Source organism: Nicotiana tabacum, chromosome 6, assembly GCF_000715075.1.
Source record: "Nicotiana tabacum cultivar K326 chromosome 6, ASM71507v2, whole genome shotgun sequence".
Taxonomy (NCBI): Eukaryota; Viridiplantae; Streptophyta; class Magnoliopsida; order Solanales; family Solanaceae; genus Nicotiana; species Nicotiana tabacum.
Genome location: NC_134085.1, coordinates 139,320,352 through 139,343,148, shown reverse-complemented (window position 1 = coordinate 139,343,148; position 22,797 = coordinate 139,320,352). Strand labels below are relative to the sequence as shown.

Below are 22,797 nucleotides of genomic sequence, written 5' to 3'. Positions count from 1 at the left end.
TTTAACATGGGACTATAACTTAAGGACCTCATGTCCTTAACGTTTGAACTTAAAATTCAAAGTTAAGGATAGACAGTCCTTAAGTTTTTAACATGAGACTATAACTTAAGGACCTCATGTCCTTAACTTTTGAACTTGAAATTCAATGTTAAGGACAGACAGTCCTTAAGTTTTCAAAATTGTAAGTTGAACTTACTGACTCCTGTTAATAACTTTTAATTGTTGAACTCAAAAGAAATTAAAAGAACGTAACAAGATATAAATATTGAAAATCTAGGCATCCGCTTAAATTAGAATAATAATGAATACAATCTATAGCAAAAACTTAAAAGAGTCGATAAACATAAGTGTATATTTCTACTCTTCTCTATGCTTTCTTGAAAATGGATGGAGTGCCAAAGAATATATACAAGTTGTTCTATTATGACCAATTCTTCTGCAACGACCACATTTGAATGTTATTTTTGATGGCTCGGTAGCAGGAATATGCCTTTTCTTTTGCCTTCTACCTGGTGGCACTTTGAAATCTGGAGGTTTAACAATTTGTGATTTAACACTCTCTGGTACAATCCAAGAATCAGTATGTCCTACAGGATGTATTTGTCTTTCATATGTTTTCAGCCAAGATTCCTTTAAGTACCAGTGCGAACAAAAGTCGGACTTCTTGATGTTTCTCTTCTCGATAGCTGCAATTGCATGTATGCATGGTAATTCATCAAGTTGAAATTGAAAACAATCACATGTTCTTTTGTTTAAGTCCACCAAGAAAGTTATTCCTTCTTCTTCAACTCTAGAACGCCATGAATCAACGGGGAAGACCTTCAATGTTGAAAAATTATAAGTGAGTACATTATGTTAAAAAATGTTAAAATCATAATATAAACATAAAACATAATACTTACGTTCAAAGTAAATGCTAAATCTATTCTTTTCTTCAATTCCTCCTCTACCCAACAAGAAACATCATAAAATGTTCCTTCTGCTTTATTTCTTCTTTCATAAAACCAATCTTGTAGCTTCACTTGAATGAAATCCATCATTCTTAGTATAGGCAGCTCCCTTGCTTCTAATAGCACTGAATTCATCGACTCAACTATGTTTATTGTGAGTATGTCATATCTTCGTCGTGGACTACAAGAACGTGCCCATCTTTCCGGTGGTTCTTCCATCAAGTAGTCATAAGTTTTCTTATCTACATTTGCAATATCTGACATGTATATGTCAAATTCTTTACGCCTGTATACTCTTGCAGCACTTTGGAAAAGTTTTATGACCTCACTTTTCACCTTTCTTCGCTTTAGGTTCTGCTCCAAATGATAGATGCAAATCCCATGATGGCTTTCAGGATATACCTTTACAATGCCATTTGCAATAGCTTGATGCCTGTCTGATAAAAAAATCAAATTCTCACGGCTCCCAATTGCATTGCGAAGATGACTAAAGTACCACTCATAGGAATTGTTGTTTTCAGATTCTGCTATTCCAAAGGCTAATGGGAAAATTTGGTTATTTGCATCTTTTGAAACTGAAATCATTAAAACACCACGATATTTTGACTTCAAAAAAGTTGCATCAACAGCAATCACTGGTCTACAATGATTCCAACCAGCTATCGATGATCCATATGCGTAAAACATATAAAGAAACCTGAAAATACAATATAAAACAAGGTTAAAATACCCGAAGTTTAGGACAGTCAGTCCTTAACTTACATTTACAAGTTATAAAGTTAAGGACATGTTGTCCTTAACTTTTATTTCAAAGTTCAAAACTTAAGGACTGGAAGTCCTTAACTTTTAATTACAAGTTCAAAACTTAAGGATAGGCAGTCCTCAACTTCTGGTTACAACTCAAAAGTTAACAAGGCTAAAGACAGCATGTCCTAAATTGTTTACCTGTTGTTGTCGTCTATCTTTATGTTAGTATAAGTTCCCGGGTTCTTACTTGTCATCATATACAAGTATGAACACAATAATTCATAATTTTCTTCGGGACTTCCTCTTATTAAAGCGGAAGCATGTTGAATAGCACGCCACGCCTTGTGATATCCAATGTCTAGTCCATGCAATTTTTGCATCTCTGCCATGACAAAAGCTGGTGTAACTTCAAATCTTAGGTCCCGAAGATTATTGATAATGTAACCACTAATCAACTTTGAAGTAGCATGCCTTTGATCTGCTTTCCTAGTGTTAACAGAGCAGTCATGATTTTTCTCAAGCTTTACTATCTTGAATAATGTTGAGTCTTTAATTCTGAAAGCACGCACACACCAACGACACCTATCATCATTGCATGTCAACGAATATCTTGTTGAGCTTGATCTAACAACTTTGAATTCAAAATGTCCTTTGATTGCTATATTGGAAAAACAGTTAATTATACTCTTCTTCTTGTCAAATACTGATCCGACTTTTATTTTCTCCAAAGAAGCATTTTCTCTTAATATCGTAGTTGGGGATTCTTTTTGTTTCAAATTTGATCTTCGTCTAGTTATTTGAGTACAGGTTTTGTCAGCAACTACTTCGATTACCGGTGCACTCTCTAAGACTTGAATACCCAAAGCTTGTTCGTTGTCAATCTCTATAATGCTTTGTCCTTCTACTTGAATAGAATCAAATGTTTGATGCACCTCTTCATTTAATGGTTGAGCTTCAACCATATCTACTTCAACTATCTGTTGGCATAGCTCTTGATTGTCATGTTGAGTTTTTGTGTTGGCATGTTCATTACTTGTTGATGCAAAAACTCTTTCCGAAATATCAACTATGAAACGACAGCTCTTGAAGAATGAATGAGTTTTTAGCAACTCTATACATGTGTGAAGATCTAAATCTTTGGATACAAGCATTCTTTGCTTGTTCCAAGGTTTATATCAAACCATATCACTATTTTAAACTTTTCTCTATCCAATTCAATAAGCTCAAAAATCTGTTTAACGAAATCTTCTAACTGAATTGACTCAGGTGCTAGGAAAAGCTTTGTTTGATGATCAAAATATTTATAGTCTTCAGTCCATCTACCATTAAAAGCAACTATTATGCATATTTTTTCCATCCTACAAGTCAAGAGAATGGGAAACAAAGGACATACGATATAAAGCAATCTTTGTAGAATTAAGAACAGGTGTACTGTAAGTGCAAGACCAAGATAAGGACTGCATGTCCTTAACATTTAAACATGGAATTAAAAGTTAAGGACTTCCAGTACTTAACTTTTGAACCAGAAATTAAAAGCTAATGACTGCCTGTACTTTAACATTTAAACATATAATTAAAGTTAAGGACTGCCAGTCCTTAAGTTTTAAACATGGATTAAAAGTTAAGGACTGTCAGTCCTTAACTTTTGGACCAGAAATTAAAAGTTAAGGACTGCCTGTCCTTTAACATTTAAACATGTAATTAAAGTTAAGGACTGCCAGTCCTTAACATTTAAATATGGAATTAAAAGTTAAGGACTGCCAGTCCTTAACATTTAAACATGGAATTAAAAGTTAAGGACTGTCATTCCTTAACTTTTGAACCAGAAATTAAAAGCTAAGGACTGCCTGTCCTTTAACATTTAAACATGTAATTAAAGTTAAGGACTGTCAGTCCTTAACATTTAAACATGGAATTAAAAGTGAAGGACTGTCAGTCCTTAACTTTTGAACCAGAAATTAAAAGCTAAGGACTGCCTGTCCTTTCACATTTAAACATGGAATTAAAAGTTAAGGACTGCTAGTCCTTAACATTTAAACATGTATTTAAAAGTTAAGGACTGTTAGTCCTTAACATTTGAACCAGAAATTAAAATATACAATTTGAAACTCAAGCTACAGGACTTTGTATACAGAATAACAGCAACAAAGTGAGGGACATTTTGTCCTTAAGTTTTTTTATTCAATTTGTAAAATGAGGCCAGTAGAATCAAAGTTAAGGACATAGTGTTCTTATTTTTTTGAATTCAATTTCCAAAATGAAGACACTATGTCCGGAATACAGAATTATCATAGGAGGCAATGTCTATAAATTTATCAATCCAGAAATTCAAAAAAAAATCAAATTCTTATCTAATATATAATCAAATCAATACAGATCTAAAAAGGTATAATTATAGCGAAATAAAAATCGATAGAAACACATGAAATTACAACTTACTGTTTATCTATGACGTTTTTTTGGATTAGAATGCTGAATTTTTGAAATCGGGAAGAGAAATGGTGATTCGTCCTCAGTTGATCGCCGTTGTGGTAACTGCTGCTGCTACTCGATTCTTCTCTTTGTGTAACTGCTGCTTGTGTTGATAGCGTAGGTATAAGTTATACCAAAAGGGTATTTTCGTCCAGTTAGGTATAAATTTTTTAAAGGAGTGGCTAAAGTCTAAATATATTGAAAACAGTGGCTTTAAAATAAAAGCCACTGCTTTTAGTGGCTATTTGTGCCGTTCTCCCTAATTCATATCCTCGTTGTTAGCGAATCATGACGTATTTGCCCTTGTCATTAAGGGAGCTCTGGCGTAAAATGAGTGGATCCATGTGTCTAAATTCTTTGAGATTTCTTTTAATGGAGATGAAGTTAAAGTTGCTCAACTTTAAATAGCTAGTAGGAGTACAAGAACAAACAAAAGTTACTCAATTTTGAATAGTACATGGACAAATTTGATTATTTTTTGATTATTTCCCCCCTTTTTAGATAAAGAATCTCGTCATTTGATTTAATAAGGGATGAGATCTAATAATGATATTGGGATAGAGATCAATTATAAATCATCTAATTTGGCCATTTGAAATAGAATATCATTAGCAGTATAATTTTTGCATACTATCCTACATGTGACAATTACTTACTGATGGGTGATCTTTAATAAACCAAGTCTAGTCACTGTCTCCTCACAGAAGAAGCCAAAGCCAAAGATGGCTACACAGACTGCAAAAGAATCAGAATGAGCATTAATTTGCTTTCTGTATTCAAACAAAGTGCTCTTTCCGGTAGCATTTGCATGTAATTATAAACGTGGCGAAGCGTATGGTTGGTGCTGCCCACGTCTTCCTCTCATGCAAAATGCATCTATCTGCCTTAGCAGTGACATTCAACACGTACTTTCCATGCAAACCATCTACTGCGCTATAAATACCCCTACAACCGAGTACTTCACCGTCACAAGCACTAGCAATTCACATTCTCTATCACAAAAAAAGTTAAACACATCGATCGATATCTCACTACTGCCATGGCGAAACTGTCCGTTGTTGCAGCTCTCCTCCTGTGCTTGGTAGCCGTTGCAAGTGCCAACAGGTTCACTGTCACTACTACCGTGATGGAAGATGACATCGACAATCAGGGCTCTCAGAGGTGCCAAGAGCAGGTACTAGATCTCATTAGTTTATAATATATGTGAAGTGGGACTCTCGAAATTAAGGCAAAAGTTAAAGAGTGTGAAGGCTTGTATATATTAGTATAGTACTAATACTAAAAGACTTGATATTGGAATATTAGTTTTTATTTAATTTGAATTTAATTATAAAAACTAGGCTGTTTATTTAACGAACATGTTTTGCTTGAAACAAGAGATGACTAATATTTTTTTTTTTTTTTTTTTGGTGGTGTAAGCCAGGCTTTGGGCGCGAGGGCCCTCATAGCAAGCTATCTTGTGGACAATGGAAAAATATTGAGTTAATATTGTGTTAGCCGATGACCCACCTATCAAATATTAAAACATGACTAATATGAATAGCATTGTCGAACTCTATAAACTCTTAGGCGTGACTAATATGAATAGCATTGTCGAACTCTATAAACTCTTAGGCTTTGTATGAGAAATGAACTAATAAGTTAATCTGTATAGGTGTACAATATAGCTTTGTTGTAAATTAATTTGTAGGTATACCGTCCCTCCCTTGTATGCTAAAGGGATTTGTTTGTATTTTCAGAAAGAGTATATATACAAACAATATCTCTTTTCCGGAAAATTGTTTATACGCCTTCAAAGCCTTTTCTTCTCAATTTTTGTTCTATTTTTTTAACAGATGCAGAGGCAGAGGCTGAACCACTGTAGGATGTACCTTTCACAAGGTGGCCAATACGGCGAAGAGCTAAGCATGGTGACAGACGACGACGAGAGCAACCAACAGCAGGAGCATTTACAACAATGCTGCGAGCAATTGAGGAACTTTGACACCCAATGCCGCTGCGAAGCACTTAGGAGGAGGATAATGCAGGAGGGCGGCAGCCGCGGCCAAGAGTCAGAGCGTATGATGGAGAGAGCTCGTTATCTTCCCCGTATGTGCAACATGCGCCCTACCGAGTGCCGCTTCTAAGCAGAACGAAAATAGCTAGCATTTGTCAATAATAAACACACACTATCGTGTGTGAGTCAGAGAATGCTTTATCTAGGTTGTGTGTGAGTTAGAGAATGCTTTATGTAGGTTTTATGTATCGAATGCATCTTGTGGATGGTCCGCATATGTAGAGGTGGCCATGAATGTAGGAGAGACTCGTTAAATATGAATAATTGTCTTGTTTCCACCTCCTCCTTATATAAATTACTAACTAGCTAGTATTATATACTACAACATTTTAACTAACTAGAAATTTTCCCGATATAAATTACTAACTGGAGACCTCGATAGCTCGAAATTCCTACTATGGGATTAGAAAACAAATACTAAAATGTCACATCTAGAATTTAAATATCTGACCTAAAACAAATTTTGAACCCCTTAATTTGCCATTAGAATATAATTTTAATTCTCTTATGTCAATGAAATTTAACAGTTTATATATATATATATATATATATATATATATATATATATATATATATATATATATAGAAAAATAATTTTACTTTATTTACTTTAAAAGATAATTTTGCAGTGAAGGATTGCCACAACTAGTTTTGCTCGCCTTAGCTCTGAGGTTTAGAGATCGCTTTAGCGATGAGACTGATAGTGATATCAATCGCTTTAGCTCTGAGGTTTACAGATCGCTTTAGCGATGAGACTGATAATGATATCAAGCGAAAGTTCAATTTATATATATTGATAAAGTAAAAGAATCCGTATCGCTTGAATATATATATATATATATATATATATATATATATATATATATATATATATATATATATATATATATATATATATATATATATATATATATATATATATATATATATATATATATATATATATATATATATATATATATATATATATATATATATATATATATATATATATATATATATATATATATATATCAGTTGTTTAGAAGATAGCAAGATGTTAACATTTCGTATTGATGGAATATATACCACAGCGGAAGCAATAACAGAATCTTATTCACATGTAATCTAAACAACTAGCACGTATGGAGATTTTAGGATTACCTCTTGAAGCGTAAACACAAATCTAGGTCGTTCTTCAGTTCCTCAGTTGAAAACACACTAGCAGATTTCCACAGTCTTCTACTGTGTTACCCAAACAATAACCGAAAAAAAGAGAATTTTGGGTGGGCAAAATTCTAGTAGAAACCGCAGTCAGAATCATGTAAAAAACGTCCAGTCCTTATATCCATATATATAGCTGCGTTTTTTAGGTCAAAACCGTTTTCAAAACCTGTTAGGTTTCCTTCTCCCACTAAGGGACGGTTTCCACGTTTTCTTTCCCACTAAGTAACAGTTTCCACTATTTTCTATTATTTAGGCACAGTAGGGACCACAGAATTTAATTAACAAGGCTTCCTATTATGATATTAATTTCGAAATTCTGAAACTAATTTCCATCATAATAAATTACGAATTATTCCACTAAAAATTCGTAATTGCACTCCTTAGTTCAATTTCGAAATTCTTCCATAAAACCTTATTTAACTCCCCATGTTAAGATTCAGATACTAATCAATCAAATTAAATTACTGACTATTTAATTTATTGATTACTTCCTTTAGACTTACACTTAACTTATTTCATGTGTCGGATACAAAATCCACCGGCCGGGTTTACACATGAAAACTTATAAGCTTTCATAAAAGAGTATCATCAATCTCAAAATTGAGACATGGATTCCATCAACTAATTATTACTTCGCCAATGTATATCATTGTTATCCAATTTACCAGGCTTATTGACTCGCGAAAGAATCTCGCCTTTTAATAAATCAAAACAACAAGTGACATACACAGCTAATAATAATTATATCAGGATTAAGAGTATAAGTACATTAAATGGACTAGAGAAATTATTTTATAAAGTCAGTATAAAATACTCATCTCTACTTGATCCGTTCAATACATACAAAATGTACTAGCACAAGAAGTTGGAATTAAACCATTCCCATAATCAAGATAAATTATATTTAATCTTGTGATACAATCATTCCGATGATTTGTCCAATTCCATCATTAGATTGTGAACATTAACTTTTATGTCTTACAAGAACCGATGATTTAATCTTCCGTGTATAAGTTAAACTCTATACACTAAATCATCTACTATGTAAGCAATGGACGCACAAACCAACACATGATCTATTTAAAATGAAACTTTATTGAATTTAAACAAGTAAATAAATAATTGTTCATAAAGAATACTATAACAATACGCATGGCTTATAGTATATTCTAACAATCTCCCACTTAGACTAATAACCATGCGTCTACAATTTTGACACTCATTCCTTCTACATGCTTATCAAAAGTCTTTTGTGGTAAGCTCTTAGTAAACGGATCTGCCAAGTTGTTCTCTGACGCAATCTTGGTGACCACTACATCCCCTCTCTGCACTATATCATGAATTAAATGATATTTACGCTCAATGTGCTTTGCCCTCTTATGGCTTCGTGGCTCCTTTGAATTTGCAATCGCACCACTATTATCACAGTAATGCGTAATTGGTGCTTGAATCGAAGGAACCACACCCAACTCTCTCAGGAAGTTACCGAGCCAAACTGCCTCTTTGGCTGCCTCAGAGGCTGCCACATATTCGGCTTCCATGGTGTAATCAGCAACACAAGTTTGCTTGATACTCCTCCAACTTATGGCTCCACCTCCAAGAGTAAACACATTACCTGAGGTAGACTTTCTAGAATCTCTGTCTGATTGGAAATCCGAATCAGTATACCCAATAGGTACCAGGTCATCCGATTGGTAGAACAACATGTAATCCCTAGTCCTTTTCAGGTACTTGATTATATGTTTAACCGCCGTCCAATGCTCTTTCCCAGGATTAGACTGAAATCTGCTAACAACGCCAACGGCAAAGCAGATATCAGGCCTAGTGCATAACATAGCATACATGAGGCTCCCCACAGCTGATGCATAAGGGACCGCCTTCATCTTTTCTATCTCTTCATCAGTCATAGGAGATTGATCTTTAGATAGAGAAATTCCATGTCTGAAAGGAAGGAATCCTTTCTTGGAATCATGCATGCTAAACCTGGAGAGTATTGTATCAATATAAAGACCTTGGGACAAGCCTAATATCCTTTTCTTGCGATCTCGCAAGAGTTTGATCCCAAGGATATGAGCCGCTTCTCCCAAATCTTTCATATCAAAATGTGTGGACAACTACTGCTTAACTGAATTCAACATGCCCACATTATTTCCTATGAGCAGTATGTCATCTACATATAAGATCAAAAATGCCACTTTGTCCCCATCCCACTTTTTGTATACACAAGATTCGTTAAGACACTGATCAAAACCAAAAGTTTTAATCGCCTTATCAAAACAAGTGTTCCATGCCCTAGATGCCTGTTTTAGTCCATAAATGGACCTTTTAAGCTTACACAACATGTGCTCTTTGCCACTTTCCATAAAACCGTCTGGTTGCATCATATAGATGCACTCATCAAGACTTCCATTAAGGAAAGCTGTCTTGACATCCATTTGCCAAATCTCATAATTATAATGAGCAGCAATGGATAAGAGAATCCTTATAGACTTAAGCATGGCTACCGGCGAGAAGGTTTCCTCATAGTCAATCCCTTCTTTCTGAGTAAACCCTTTCGCTACAAGCCTTGCTTTAAAAGTTTGTACTTTTCCGTCTACACCTCTCTTTTTCTTATAGATCCATTTGCATCCAATGGGTTTAACCCCATCAGTTGGTTCTACAAGATCCCAAACCTGATTAGAGTACATAGACTCCATCTCTGATTTCATAGCAGCAACCCACTTATCGGCATCCTTATCATGTAGTGCTTGGTCGTAATTGACAGGTTCGGAGGTAGGATCCTCAGAGATCCTATCATATGATTCTCCCAAGAGCGTGTAACGAACTGGCTGTCTTATTTCTCTCCCACTACGACTACGCACTACATCAGTTGCAACTACATCACGTTGATTTTGTGGTTGAACCACAACATCATCAGGAACCTGAGTCTCCATGCTATCCACAGGGATATCAACGACTTCTTCCTGTTGTGCAGTCTGCTCAACATGACTCCCACTACTTTGTGGTAGTATGACTGCGGGCACTTGTTCTTGTGGTACATTAAGTCTATTGACATTTCTCCCACTACTAAAGTGCAATGGTATGTCAAAATCGACTTCCGGGGTTTGGATATGGTCGTTTTGATTTTCAGATGACTGAGTTTCCATTTCTTTGCTGAGTTCCTGTAAAACGAGTTTACTTCTAGGAACATGGTTCATCAAATAGTCCTCTTCTAGAAACTTGGCATTTGTGCTAACAATTACCTTTTTCTCTTTAGGACAATAGAATAAACCACCTTTCGTCCCTTTTGGATAACCTATAAACACGCATACATCCGTTCTTGCCTCCAATTTATCCGTTTTCCCCTTTAGCACATGTGCCGGACAACCCCAAACTCGAATATGCCGCAGACTAGGCTTGCGCCCAGTCCACAATTCTGTAGGGGTCAAGGGTACTGACTTTGAAGGAACTAAGTTCAGAACATAATTCGTCGTTTCTAAGGCATGTCCCCAAAAAGACGAAGGCAAATCGGAATAACTCATCATTGATCTAACCATTTCCATAAGAGTCTTATTTCTTCTTTCAGCTACACCATTTTGTTGTGGAGTTCCAGGTGCAGATAATTGAGATGTAATTCCATATTCTGATAAATAACCAATAAAGTCTGTAGAGAGGTACTCCCCACCACGATCAGATCGTAGTGTCTTGATATGTTTATTATGTCGCTTTTCAGTCTCAGTCTTGAATTCTTTGAACTTTTCAAAACATTCAGACTTTCGTTGCAACAAATAAATATATCCATATTTTGAGTAATCATCTGTGAAAGTCACAAAATACTCAAAACCACCTCTTGCTTGGACATTCATTGGACCACACAAATCAGAATGAATTAATTCTAATTTATCACTTGCCCGATTTCCTTTTGAGGGGAAATTTTGTTTTGTCATTTTCCCTTCTAAACAAGATTCACAAGTTGGTAGTGCCTCCACTTTCAATGAACTTAAAGGTCCATCCTTGACCAACCTGGAAATTCTGTTCAGATTTATATGACCCAAACGCAAGTGCCATAAATATGTTTCACTCAATTCAGAAGAACGTTTTCTCTTGCTTGGTAAATCAACATTATTCAGTTCTTTAGGTGGTAACGGTTTAGGAATAGAGTCAACAACAAAATGACCATTAATCAATGTAGCCGAAGAGAGATAACGCTTATTATGAGTAATAACACATTTATCAACGTCATGACAATTAAAATCATAACCATCTCTCATAGCGCTAGAAACCGAAATTAAATTCCTTCTAACGGAAGGTACATATAATGTATCTTTTAAAGCTAAAACTCTACCACTACCAAACGAAATACTAATATTTCCTAATGCTAAAGCTGGGGTTGCTACCGTCTGCTTGATAAATATTGATTTCTCCTTTACTTAGCTGCCGCGTTACCTGAAACCCCTGCAAATAAGTGCAGATATGATTAGTGGCTCCCGAATCTACACACCATGACATGGTAGAAACAGCCGCTAAAAATGTTTCAACGACAAGTAGATGTAAATCACCTGGTTTATTTTTCAGCTTGGCCAGATAAGTTGGACACTGCTTCTTATGATTCCCGGGCTGCTTGCAGTGATAACACTTGCCCTTAGCCTTTTTCACACCAGCAGTCGCGCCACCAACAGAGGGTTTTTGAGCCTTTTTCTTTTTCTGCCCGCCTCTCGGCTTAGAAGAAGAACCTGCCTCAAAATTCAATGCCACGGGAGGAGCTTGGGACTTGATAATAGTCTCTGCCGACTGCAGCTCATTCAACAATTTCGCAAGGGACAAATCCATTTTGTTCATGTTATAATTCAGGCGAAATTGCTGAAAACTGTCAGGCAAAGTCTGCAGGATCATTTCAACCTACGTGTCCTTATCAATGTTAGCTCCAAGGACCTCCAGTTCATTCAGAAGACTCATCATCTTCAGGACATGGTCCCTGACCGATGAACCTTCAACCATTTTGGTATTCAGAAGGGCTTTCATGGCAGTCTACTTAGCCGCACGATTCTGATCTCCGAACATTTCTTTGAGATTTTCCAGAATGTCATAAGCAGACTCCATCGACTGATGCTGATGTTGCAGAACATTCGACATGGATGTCAAAATGTAACACCGCGCCATCTCATCAGCCTTAATCCATTTCTAGTAAGCCTTCTGTTCATCATCTGTGGCATCATCTCCAGGTTTTTCTGGACACACCTCATCGAGCACAAATTTGTACTCTTCAGCAATTAGAACAATATCCAAATTTCGTTTCCAATCAACATAATTTGGACCCTCAAGTTTGTTTTGGGTAAGAATGGCAGTAAGGGGATTAAAAGCAGTCATTGTTAATCTGGGAGACATTAAATATTTAAATAGATCAAATCAGTTTGTATTATGAACATTAAAATTCAAAACACATTATATATATACAATCTATGCACCTTGAACAACAAATTTCGATGGGAAAGAAGCTATTCTTGCAATATACATATATAATGACAGATTTTCACTCCATAAACTTAAACATGTCATACTCAGATGGAGAGTAAACTGTTAATTTAAGCCAAGTGAATATCAACATTCAACATATATTAGTCACATTGAACCAACATGCATACTCAGATAGAGAGTAAATACAAATAATCAATGACTAGTATAACATAGTGATTATTCATAATATTTTTATCCGATGTGGAAGAAAACCCACGTCAACGTGTAAAAACATTATATCACTGATTGTTTAAGCCCGGGGACCAAGGGAATTGATCCCCACAATTTCTGGAATTAAAAACAACTAAAACAAATTTCAGAATTTTAGAAAAACAGCAAAAACACCATCTAAACGACCCCGAACGTCCAAAAAACGACTTTAGTCATGAATCCAAATGTATTGCTCACTGGGCCGTTTCGCATGGACCTGCCAAGTTTCAGGTCAATCGGAGTCCGTCAACTTTTTGACCTCCGATTTTCTGCCCTAATTCAACAAAACGTGTTTTTCCGTTTTACATGATAAAATTCAATTTTCAGATTATTCTAACTCAACATCACCAATATTAAAAGGATACATCAAGTTTTCAGAATAATCAACACAACCCATAACAGATAATCACACCAAAAAAAACAGTGCAGGTTTTCAGAAAAACAAACTTTGCATGTAATTCAAAACTTGCATATAGAACATGATATTAATCCTTATGGTTTATCCTAATTATTTAATTAGACGTGAGTAAGCTCTGATACCAATTGATGGAATATATACCACAGCGGAAGCAATAACAGAATCTTATTCACATGTAATCTAAACAACTAGCACGTATGGAGATTTTAGGATTACCTCTTGAAGCGTAAACACAACAAATCTAGGTCGTTCTCCAGTTCCTCAGTTGAAAACACACTAGCAGATTGCCACAGTCTTCTACTGTGTTACCCAAACAATAACCGAAAAAAAGAGAATTTTGGGTGGGCAAAATTCTAGTAGAAACCGCAGTCAGAATCATGTAAAAAACGTCCAGCCCTTATATCCATATATATAGCTGCGTTTTTTAGGTCAAAACCGTTTTCAAAACCTGTTAGGTTTCCTTCTCCCACTAAGGGACGGTTTCCACGTTTTCTTTCCCATTAAGTAACAGTTTCCACTATTTTCTATTATTTAGGCACAGTAGGGACCACAGAATTTAATTAACAAGGCTTCCTATTATGATATTAATTTCGAAATTCTGAAACTAATTTCCATCATAATAAATTACGAATTATTCCACTAAAAATTCGTAATTGCACTCCTTAGTTCAATTTCGAAATTCTTCCATAAAACCTTATTTAACTCCCCATGTTAAGATTCAGATACTAATCAATCAAATTAAATTACTGACTATTTAATTTATTGATTACTTCCTTTAGACTTACACTTAACTTATTTCATGTGTCGGATACAAAATCTACCGGCCGGGTTTACACATGAAAACTTATAAGCTTTCATAAAGGAGTATCATCAATCTCAAAATTGAGACATGGATTCCATCAACTAATTATTACTTCGCCAATGTATATCATTGTTATCCAATTTACCAGGCTTATTGACTCGCGAAAGAATCTCGCCTTTTAATAAATCAAAACAACAAGTGACATACACAACTAATAATAATTATATCAGGATTAAGAGTATAAGTACATTAAATGGACTAGAGAAATTATTTTATAAAGTCAGTATAAAATACTCATCTCTACTTGATCCGTTCAATACATACAAAATGTACTAGCACAAGAAGTTGGAATTAAATCATTCCCATAATCAAGATAAATTATATTTAATCTTGTGCTATAATCATTCCGATGATTTGTCCAATTCCATCATTAGATTGTGAACATTAACTTTTATGTCTTACAAGAACCGATGATTTAATCTTCCGTGTAAAAACTAAACTCTACACACTAAATCATCTACTATGTAAGCAATGGACGCACAAACCAACACATGATCTATTTAAAATGAAACTTTATTGAATTTAAACAAGTAAATAAATAATTGTTCATAAAGAATACTATAACAATACACATGACTTATAGTATATTCTAACAGAACTAACTGCCTCGTGTAAAATTATAAATTGCAAAAGTCAAATTTTCATTTTGTCTCTATCAACGAATTTATTTGTCAAAAGCTTCTTGAAGATGTATGTCACTCGCTGTATGATTTTTATAGTGAGCAAATTATACAAACCTTTAGATCATGAATATAAAGAATAGGAATGCTATATGTGTGGATTTGATGTAGAATTACTGCCCTTTTATACCTATTGAAATAATCGTAGGATCTAACAAAATAGATCTGAATCTTATTTCTCTGACGAACGCTTTATGACCAGAGGATCCCTCATGATATTCTTTGAATTTCTAAAGTGTAACGATGGTGTCAAGCGTGAAATGTAAGTATTTTATTTTTGTTCTTTAAATTTATATAGAGAATGTACACGGAGTTAACCTCTTTGTATGAAGAAAAATATGAAAATGCATGGAAGGATTGAACTTTTCTGCAAGTTTGACAAATAACTCACATTTCTTTTGGATTGTCTTAACATGAGATAGTTCTAAGTGCTTTACAGTAGACAAAAACCTCTTGTGAGTTGTGTATATTGACCATTGACAAAGAAGAACGGTGTAAATAGTTAAATTTCTTCCAATTATATGACTGCTAATATAACACATAATTTTTTAATTACTCACGAATATATATATATATATATATATATATATATATATATATATATATATATATATATATAATTAAATTTCTTCCAATTATATGACTGCTAATATAACACATAATTTTTGAGTACTCACGAATATACATACATATATGTATGTATTGTACCCTTCTGTCTCGATTAAGCTTATAACACGGTCATATAATATATTTTATAATGACCGCGCGAAGCTTTGACTAGTTTATATATATTGATAAAGTAAAAGAATCCGTATCGCTTGAAAAAAAAAAAGAAGAATTAATATAGTATATTGTTAAATTTAACACTAATATCCAATTTATATATATTGATAACAACAACAACTACCCAGTAAAATCCCACATAGTGGGGTCTGGGAAGAGTAATGTGTACGCAGACCTTACCCCGTCCCGATAGGGGCCGAGAAGCTGTTTCCGATCAATTTATATATATTGATAAAGTAAAAGAATCCGTATCGCTTGAAAAAGAAGAAGAAGAATTAATATTATATTGTTAAATTTAACACTAATCCGTGAAGTTTAGCGTTTATAACATATTCCTTAACAACCTTATCGATCATATTCTATAATATGTTGTATTTACCATATTTAAGGATCGGACAGAACTATAGCAAACAAGAAAATACGACTGAGGACAACTGGACAGGTTCTGAAAGCTTGGAATACTCGAATTGTTGGACTTAATAGTTCTCACGCTCCTATTTTTTGCGAGCACGAGTGCTAAAATGTTAAAAGCATGATGTAATTGCTCAAACAACCACTTAAATTGTTGATGTAATTGCTTAAAAACCTCTCGAATTTTTGAAAGAACAAATTAAGTTGATGTTATTGCGTAAACATAATTGCCAGTTGTATCATAATAAATTTGATTGATTGGAAACATGTTAAATGAATATATAACTATATGTTATATTCCAAATTTTATATGAATATTTCAGCGTAATTAAGTAGAACTTGTGAAATTATTAAAATGGCCGAAGTCTAATCACTTTATGCTGAAAAATACTCACCAAACAAGCTACTACCCCCGTTTTATTTTATGTAAGAATACATCTCACAAATTAGTGATTAAAGCCAAGCTCAACATAATTTTTTACTATTTATTTAAGATTTTAACTCTATGTCGACTGAAAGTCGGTAGTTAATCTTTGTCATGTTAGCATTCAGTTATTTTGGTACTATTTCAATAATCATTGAAACATTGGGTCAATTAATAAACCGCAAGCTCTTGAAAAAAAGAAGAAGACATATTATAGTTGTCTACGGGTAAACTCGGGGCAATGTCTACCCTGATTCCCCGATGAAAAAACGAAGGGGGAGCACGGATCCGCGAGAATGTAATCAGGGCTAAAGACCCATCGTATCGAGTCTCGCGAAGGGTGAACGATACATCCAACATCGGATACGGTAAAACAATGCACCCCAGACCGAGTATAAGTTGTAAACCTCGGGAGACATGGTGAACGGTTATGCACGGCAAATACACTCGCCCTCAACCGGATATCACGATGAAAATCTCGCTCAATGTCGATTATGGATCAACAATTAACAGGAAAGGAAGATTTTTATCTTTTTAAGACTTATACAAGGATTGAAACTCTCCTACTATATAAAGGGGAAGATTTTTTTAGTTTGACACATTGTAACACCCAATTCAAGGTAATAAAAATTTACTTTGTTCTACAGCTACTGTTAAAGGCATTATTTTTTTTGTTCTGTTCTTTATTCGCGACTGGATTCGAACCGAGGCTCCAATCAAGGACGGGGTCATTGTTCAATTTAAGATCAGGCTTGGTCTTAACATTGCGAGTGGTTTGATCGTTTATTTTATTTTTCCATTACTCTTAATTATTCTTGTTGAATTAAACCACGTATCATTTAAACTGCATACAAATTTAATTGTTACCCTAACTTTTGGGTAAACAATAGTAATGAATTTAATCTGGTATTCAAGTTGGCACAATGCTTTTGCTATTGAATAGGTTATTTTTGGTGCATTTTTTTTTTTTTGGGTGCAACTATTGAATAGTTTCCCTCGGTCAAGTCTTGAATCTTCACCTGATTACGCTTGAGTTTTTTTGTTTGTATTGTTGACAAACTATAAAATTGGCGACTTGGCAAACTAATTATATTTATTAACCACAAATGTATAAAATATGTACATAAGACACATTTATACGACACACACATATATATACTAGTTTAGTGTACGTGTGTTGCACTGTGTCTCGCGTCAAGTAAATATATGTGCAAGAACAATGTATTTAACTATAGATGCGTCATCACGATTTTGCATTGATATATTTGTGATTTCCATATATACTAACCTTGTATTATATTTTCAATTGTTGTAATTTCAAAGGAGAATGGTTAGAAGAAAATGGAGAATTACAGCTTTTGAATAAGATGAATGAATCTAATCATCTAAAAATATGTAGGATTATTCCCACCATTTCAATCCTATTTTATTCCCTTCTTTTGATTCTTCTGCTTATTCTCATCTCAAAAAAAAAATTATACAACCAAAATCGGCATGAGAATAATATAAGAAAATATCAAATATATGAATAAAGTTACATATGAACATACAAAATACTAAGCAGCATGGAGTTTAAATCAATAATTAGATCGTGGATCATAAATTAATAGAATTATATCATCAAGCCAATAAAAATTTTACAATAACTTTGAAATACATGGCACATTAAAAACAATATAAAATACTAAAAGAATTTATTCCTACGCGCTTTGCGCGTGTTCCACATATTAAGAAAGTTAAAAGTTTAAAAAAAAACTACATAAATATTATTAAATTTTGTATACCGTACGTGCAATTGTTAAGTGTCATTTAGAAAGTAACTTTAGAATTAGATGTTGATTAAAGAGTATAATAATTGTAAATATTAAATAATTTATATCTAATTATAGAATTTATTATAAGTTTTATATTTTGGTACATAAATTTTATAATATGAATCTTTTGATTAAAGACTAATGGCACACTATTTGATACCTAGATAATTAAACATAAATTTTCACAATTGTTTTCTCTATTCTTTATTTTTTACTAAGATAATTAAATTATATAAACTAATTAATTTTAATTTTATGATCGATTATGTATATGTAATTAAGAATAAAAAAATCGAAGGATAACTGATTGGCACTATCAAATTTAGTTATAGCTTCCTACTAATTACTTTTTTTCACTTTCATTTTTTATTTAAAGATAATTAAATTATATAAAACTAATTGATTATAATTTTATACAACGAATAATTCAAATTTACAACAAGTAATAGTTATGTTTTTACTTATTCTCTGTGAAAATTTTCATTTTTGGTATTAATTTTCTTTTATAAAATTAATATATCACATGATTAAAATAAGGAAAGGATCTAATACACAAGATGTAGTTGAAATATTAAATAAATTTATAAGAAGTATATGTTTACATTAATTTTTTAATTTCTTAAAGTAGCTTGAGATTGGTATTCGTAACTTTCAAGGTATTACGATTCAAAAGAATTTTGAGACTAAATCCAAAACTACATAATTTTTGTGGTATTTTATTTTAATCCAACTGAATCATGCTTTTTGTTTGGTTTTATAATTATATAAATCCGATTTTTCCCTTTTCATTTAGTTTCAATTTTGGTATTAGTTTTCTTTTATAAAATTACTATATCACATGATTAAAATAAGAAAATGATCTAATACGCAAGATTTAATTGAAATATTAAATAAATTTATAAGATATATATATATGTTTACATTAGTTTTTTTATTTTTTGAAGTAGCTTGAGATTGGTAGTCGTAACTTTCAAGGTATTGCGATTCAAAAAAATTTTGAGACTAAATCCAACACAATATAATTTTTCTGGTATTTTATTTTAATCCAACTGAATCGTGCTTTTTGTTTGGTTTTATAATTATATAAATTCGATTATTCCCTTTTTATCTAGTTTCAATTTTGGTATTAATTTTCTTTTATAAAATTACTATATCACACGATTAAAATAAGGAAAGGATCTAATACGCAAGATTTAGTTGAAATATTAAATAAATTTATAAGATGTATATGTTTACATTAGTTTTTTTATTTCTTAAAGTAGCTTGAGATTGGTATTCGTAACTTTCAAGGTATTACGATTCAAAAAAATTTGAGACTAAATCCAACACTATATAATTTTTGTGGTATTTTATTTTAATCCAACTGAATCGTGCTTTTTGTTTGGTGTTATAATTATATAAATCTAATTTTTCCCTTTTTATCTAGTTTCAATTTGTAAAATAAATGTTAATATATGAATGAATAGACTTGTCAGAAAGTTCAATATATTCTAATTTGGACCGAACTGCTAGTATTTTACCCATGAAGCAATCATTTAAATACTCAACCAAATAATATCAATCATACATATAATCTAGTTGAATATAACATAAACTTGAATTTTAAAATATACCTCATAAAGATGCTCTAGTTTTACCACCATATTAATGAGGTAAAGTTTCCATGTAAACTTTACATTTTTATGTCGACAACTCATGTTTGGAAGATTTGTATTAGTTATAATTGTAATTGCTTTAAAGTCCTAAATATTTGAAATTCTTATAGATAGAGTAGTATTTTAAATAAGGCAGGATTCAATATACAAAATTTTAGGTGATTATAAGATCCTAAATATATTAGGTAAATAATCAAATGACTATTTTATCTAATGTGAACTCTATTTTAAAAGAATAAAAAAGTTAAACGATATTTCGCTAATGGCCTTCGTACTTTTAATATATATATATCGGTCAAGTCTTGAATCTTCACCTGATTACGCTTGAGTTTTTTTGTTTGTATTGTTGACAAACTATAAAATTGGCGACTTGGCAAACTAATTATATTTATTAACCACAAATGTATAAAATATGTACATAAGACACATTTATACGACACACACATATATATACTAGTTTAGTGTACGTGTGTTGCACTGTGTCTCGCGTCAAGTAAATATATGTGCAAGATAGATATATTGACTATTATTTTGAAAGCAACTAAAGATATACATTTCTTCTCTTTTTTCAACCTTAGGTTAGTTCACTATAATGTGGAGAGGCCTCTCCTATTTCTTTATCGGATGAATAATATTTTGTGACCTTTTGGAATCTCTCTCTTTTACTAGTATTGTTTACTGTATATTTCTTTTTAAAAAAAATAAGTGCAGCGTTTCCCTTTTTAATTTGTCTAGGAAGAATTATGGAATTTTTTAATTTTATAATTGTATACGGTCAAAATCATATGCCTCCGATCTATAGGCTCGAGAGGTCGCATCGAAGGCCTACGTGCTCGAGGGACCTAGAATAAGAAGCTCGAAGACCTAAGTGCTCAAGGAACATCGGAGTTGAGTACGACCAACTCCGAGAGAGTGCCGTTATGAGTTTGTTACAGAAGGACAAGATTCTCGCCACGTTCCCAAGATCATGACGTAAATTCTAGAATTGATTTATACGAATTAGTACAAATCTGTACTAGGCGGTTATACAACTGTCCCAATAAGATTCTTTACTGTAAATGAGAATGTACCTTATTTAGGGTTTCCCCTATTATATAAAGGGGACCCCAATCATTTGTAAGAGACATCTAATCATTGACAAAGAATATTCTATCCTACTTTTCTCGCTCATTGCTCATCAAAATTGTTCTTTAGCTTTATTGTTCTTACCTTACTGCTTTTAACCCATCTCGAGGTCACTGGGCTCGAGGTCGGTATTGCTTAAGTAACGTTTGATTCACTCATTTCTTTTATTTATACTTTATACTTCTTGATTATTAATTGGTATTAAACTAAATCACATATCTTTACAACCACAAATCAAGCTTAATTGTTACTCGTATTTTCAAGGTAAACAGTTTGGCGTCCACCGTGGGGCTAAAGATAATAGTGATTATTTCATTACTGATTCTCATAACACAGTTATTTTTACACTTTTTCTTATCAAGAATTTTTTATTCTCAGGATTAAGCATGTCAAACTCGCAAAACGCACCTGTTCATGACAATGAAAGTCTTGGATTTCATGGAGAAAACAATAATATAGGGGTCGGTGTACCACCTATAAACCCTGGGGAAGTGCCAAATATGGAACCGTTTGATGTTAGTTCACACATTGCTCTAAATGCGGATTTAGGCACAGACCCCGAAGGGAGTGTACGCATGGAAGCCCGATCTGGTGGCCAAGGAACACAAGGAATAGGAGATAGGGGAGTCAGCCTCCGAGTACTATTCTAGATGCTGCAAGCTCAACAAATTACCATCGCTCAACTTCAAAGTCAGAATAAGACTCCGAGTATAGCTGAACTAGAAAATACTCGACATGCTAAACCGGTGCCAGAGAGGTCAAACAAAAATGGCTCGGGGACTGACCCCACCCTTTTGAGAATGATCTAAGAGCTCACCAAGAGGATCGAGTCTAGAGAAAACAAGATTGAATACAATGACAAAAAAGGCGGAGACTTATAACTCTCGTGTTGATCAAATGCCAGGGGAACCCCCCGTCTTGAAAGGTTTAGATGCCAAAAAGTTCATACAAAAATCATTCCCTCAAAGCGTGGCTCCGATGCCCATTCCCAAAAAGTTTCGCATGCCTGATATACCCAAATATAAGGGGACAACCACCCCTAACGAGCATATTACTTCATACACTTGCGGGATCAAAGGAAATGACTTGAATGACGACGAGATCGAATCCGTATTGTTGAAAACGTTTGGGGAAGCATTGTCGAAAGGAGCCATGATTTGGTACCACAACTTACCCCCGAATTCTATCGATTTGTTTGCTATGTTAGCAGATGCCTCCTTGAAGGCACATGCCGGGGCCATAAAGGTGGTAATGAGGAAATCAGACGTTTTTAAGATAAAACAGAGGAATGACGAGATGTTAAGGGAGTTCGTGTCCAGGTTTCAGATGGAGAGAATGGAACTACCACCGATCTCCGATGACTTGGCAGTACAGGCTTTTATGCAGGATTTGAATGAATAGAGTTCGATCGCGTCTCAATAATTAAAGCAGAATCTGATCGAGTATTCAGCTGTGATGTGGTCAGATGTGCATAACCATTATCAATCGAAG

The 22,797-nt window shown here is 33.5% G+C and overlaps 3 protein-coding genes across 3 annotated transcripts; 1 reads left to right on the top strand and 2 right to left on the bottom strand.

The window, feature by feature from the left end:
• Positions 1-357: 357 nt before the first annotated feature.
• On the bottom strand, positions 358-2,848 carry LOC107789993 (uncharacterized). The gene is made up of 4 exons (XM_075255991.1): positions 1,896-2,848; positions 903-1,647; positions 798-819; positions 358-686 (listed from the first exon to the last, which is right to left on the bottom strand). The coding sequence occupies exons 1-4, from the start codon at positions 2,846-2,848 to the stop codon at positions 358-360; spliced, it is 2,049 nt and encodes a 682-aa protein (XP_075112092.1).
• A 2,277-nt stretch (positions 2,849-5,125) lies between these two features.
• LOC107812728 (2S sulfur-rich seed storage protein 1-like) lies at positions 5,126-6,503 on the top strand. The gene is made up of 2 exons (XM_016637887.2): positions 5,126-5,343; positions 6,005-6,503. Exons 1-2 carry the CDS (start codon positions 5,209-5,211, stop codon positions 6,293-6,295), a joined length of 426 nt encoding a protein of 141 aa, XP_016493373.1. The 5' UTR covers positions 5,126-5,208; the 3' UTR covers positions 6,296-6,503.
• Positions 6,504-8,615: 2,112 nt separating this feature from the next.
• Positions 8,616-9,407, bottom strand: LOC142182075 (secreted RxLR effector protein 161-like). Its single transcript, XM_075255990.1, has one exon. It carries the CDS (start codon positions 9,405-9,407, stop codon positions 8,616-8,618), a length of 792 nt encoding a protein of 263 aa, XP_075112091.1.
• Between the last annotated feature and the right edge of the window lie 13,390 nt (positions 9,408-22,797).

Excerpts from the sequence above, each read along its gene's own strand:
- LOC107789993 (XM_075255991.1), bottom strand. The coding sequence starts at position 2,848 with ATGCTTGTATCCAAAGATTTAGATCTTCACACATGTATAGAGTTGCTA. Across the intron at positions 1,648-1,895 it reads AAGATAGACGACAACAACAG|GTTTCTTTATATGTTTTACG; the intron begins GTAAACAATTTA and ends TTGTATTTTCAG. Across the intron at positions 820-902 it reads ATTTAGCATTTACTTTGAAC|GTCTTCCCCGTTGATTCATG; the intron begins GTAAGTATTATG and ends TCAACATTGAAG.
- LOC107812728 (XM_016637887.2), top strand. The coding sequence starts at position 5,209 with ATGGCGAAACTGTCCGTTGTTGCAGCTCTCCTCCTGTGCTTGGTAGCC. Across the intron at positions 5,344-6,004 it reads CTCAGAGGTGCCAAGAGCAG|ATGCAGAGGCAGAGGCTGAA; the intron begins GTACTAGATCTC and ends TTTTTTTAACAG.
- LOC142182075 (XM_075255990.1), bottom strand. The coding sequence starts at position 9,407 with ATGCATGATTCCAAGAAAGGATTCCTTCCTTTCAGACATGGAATTTCT.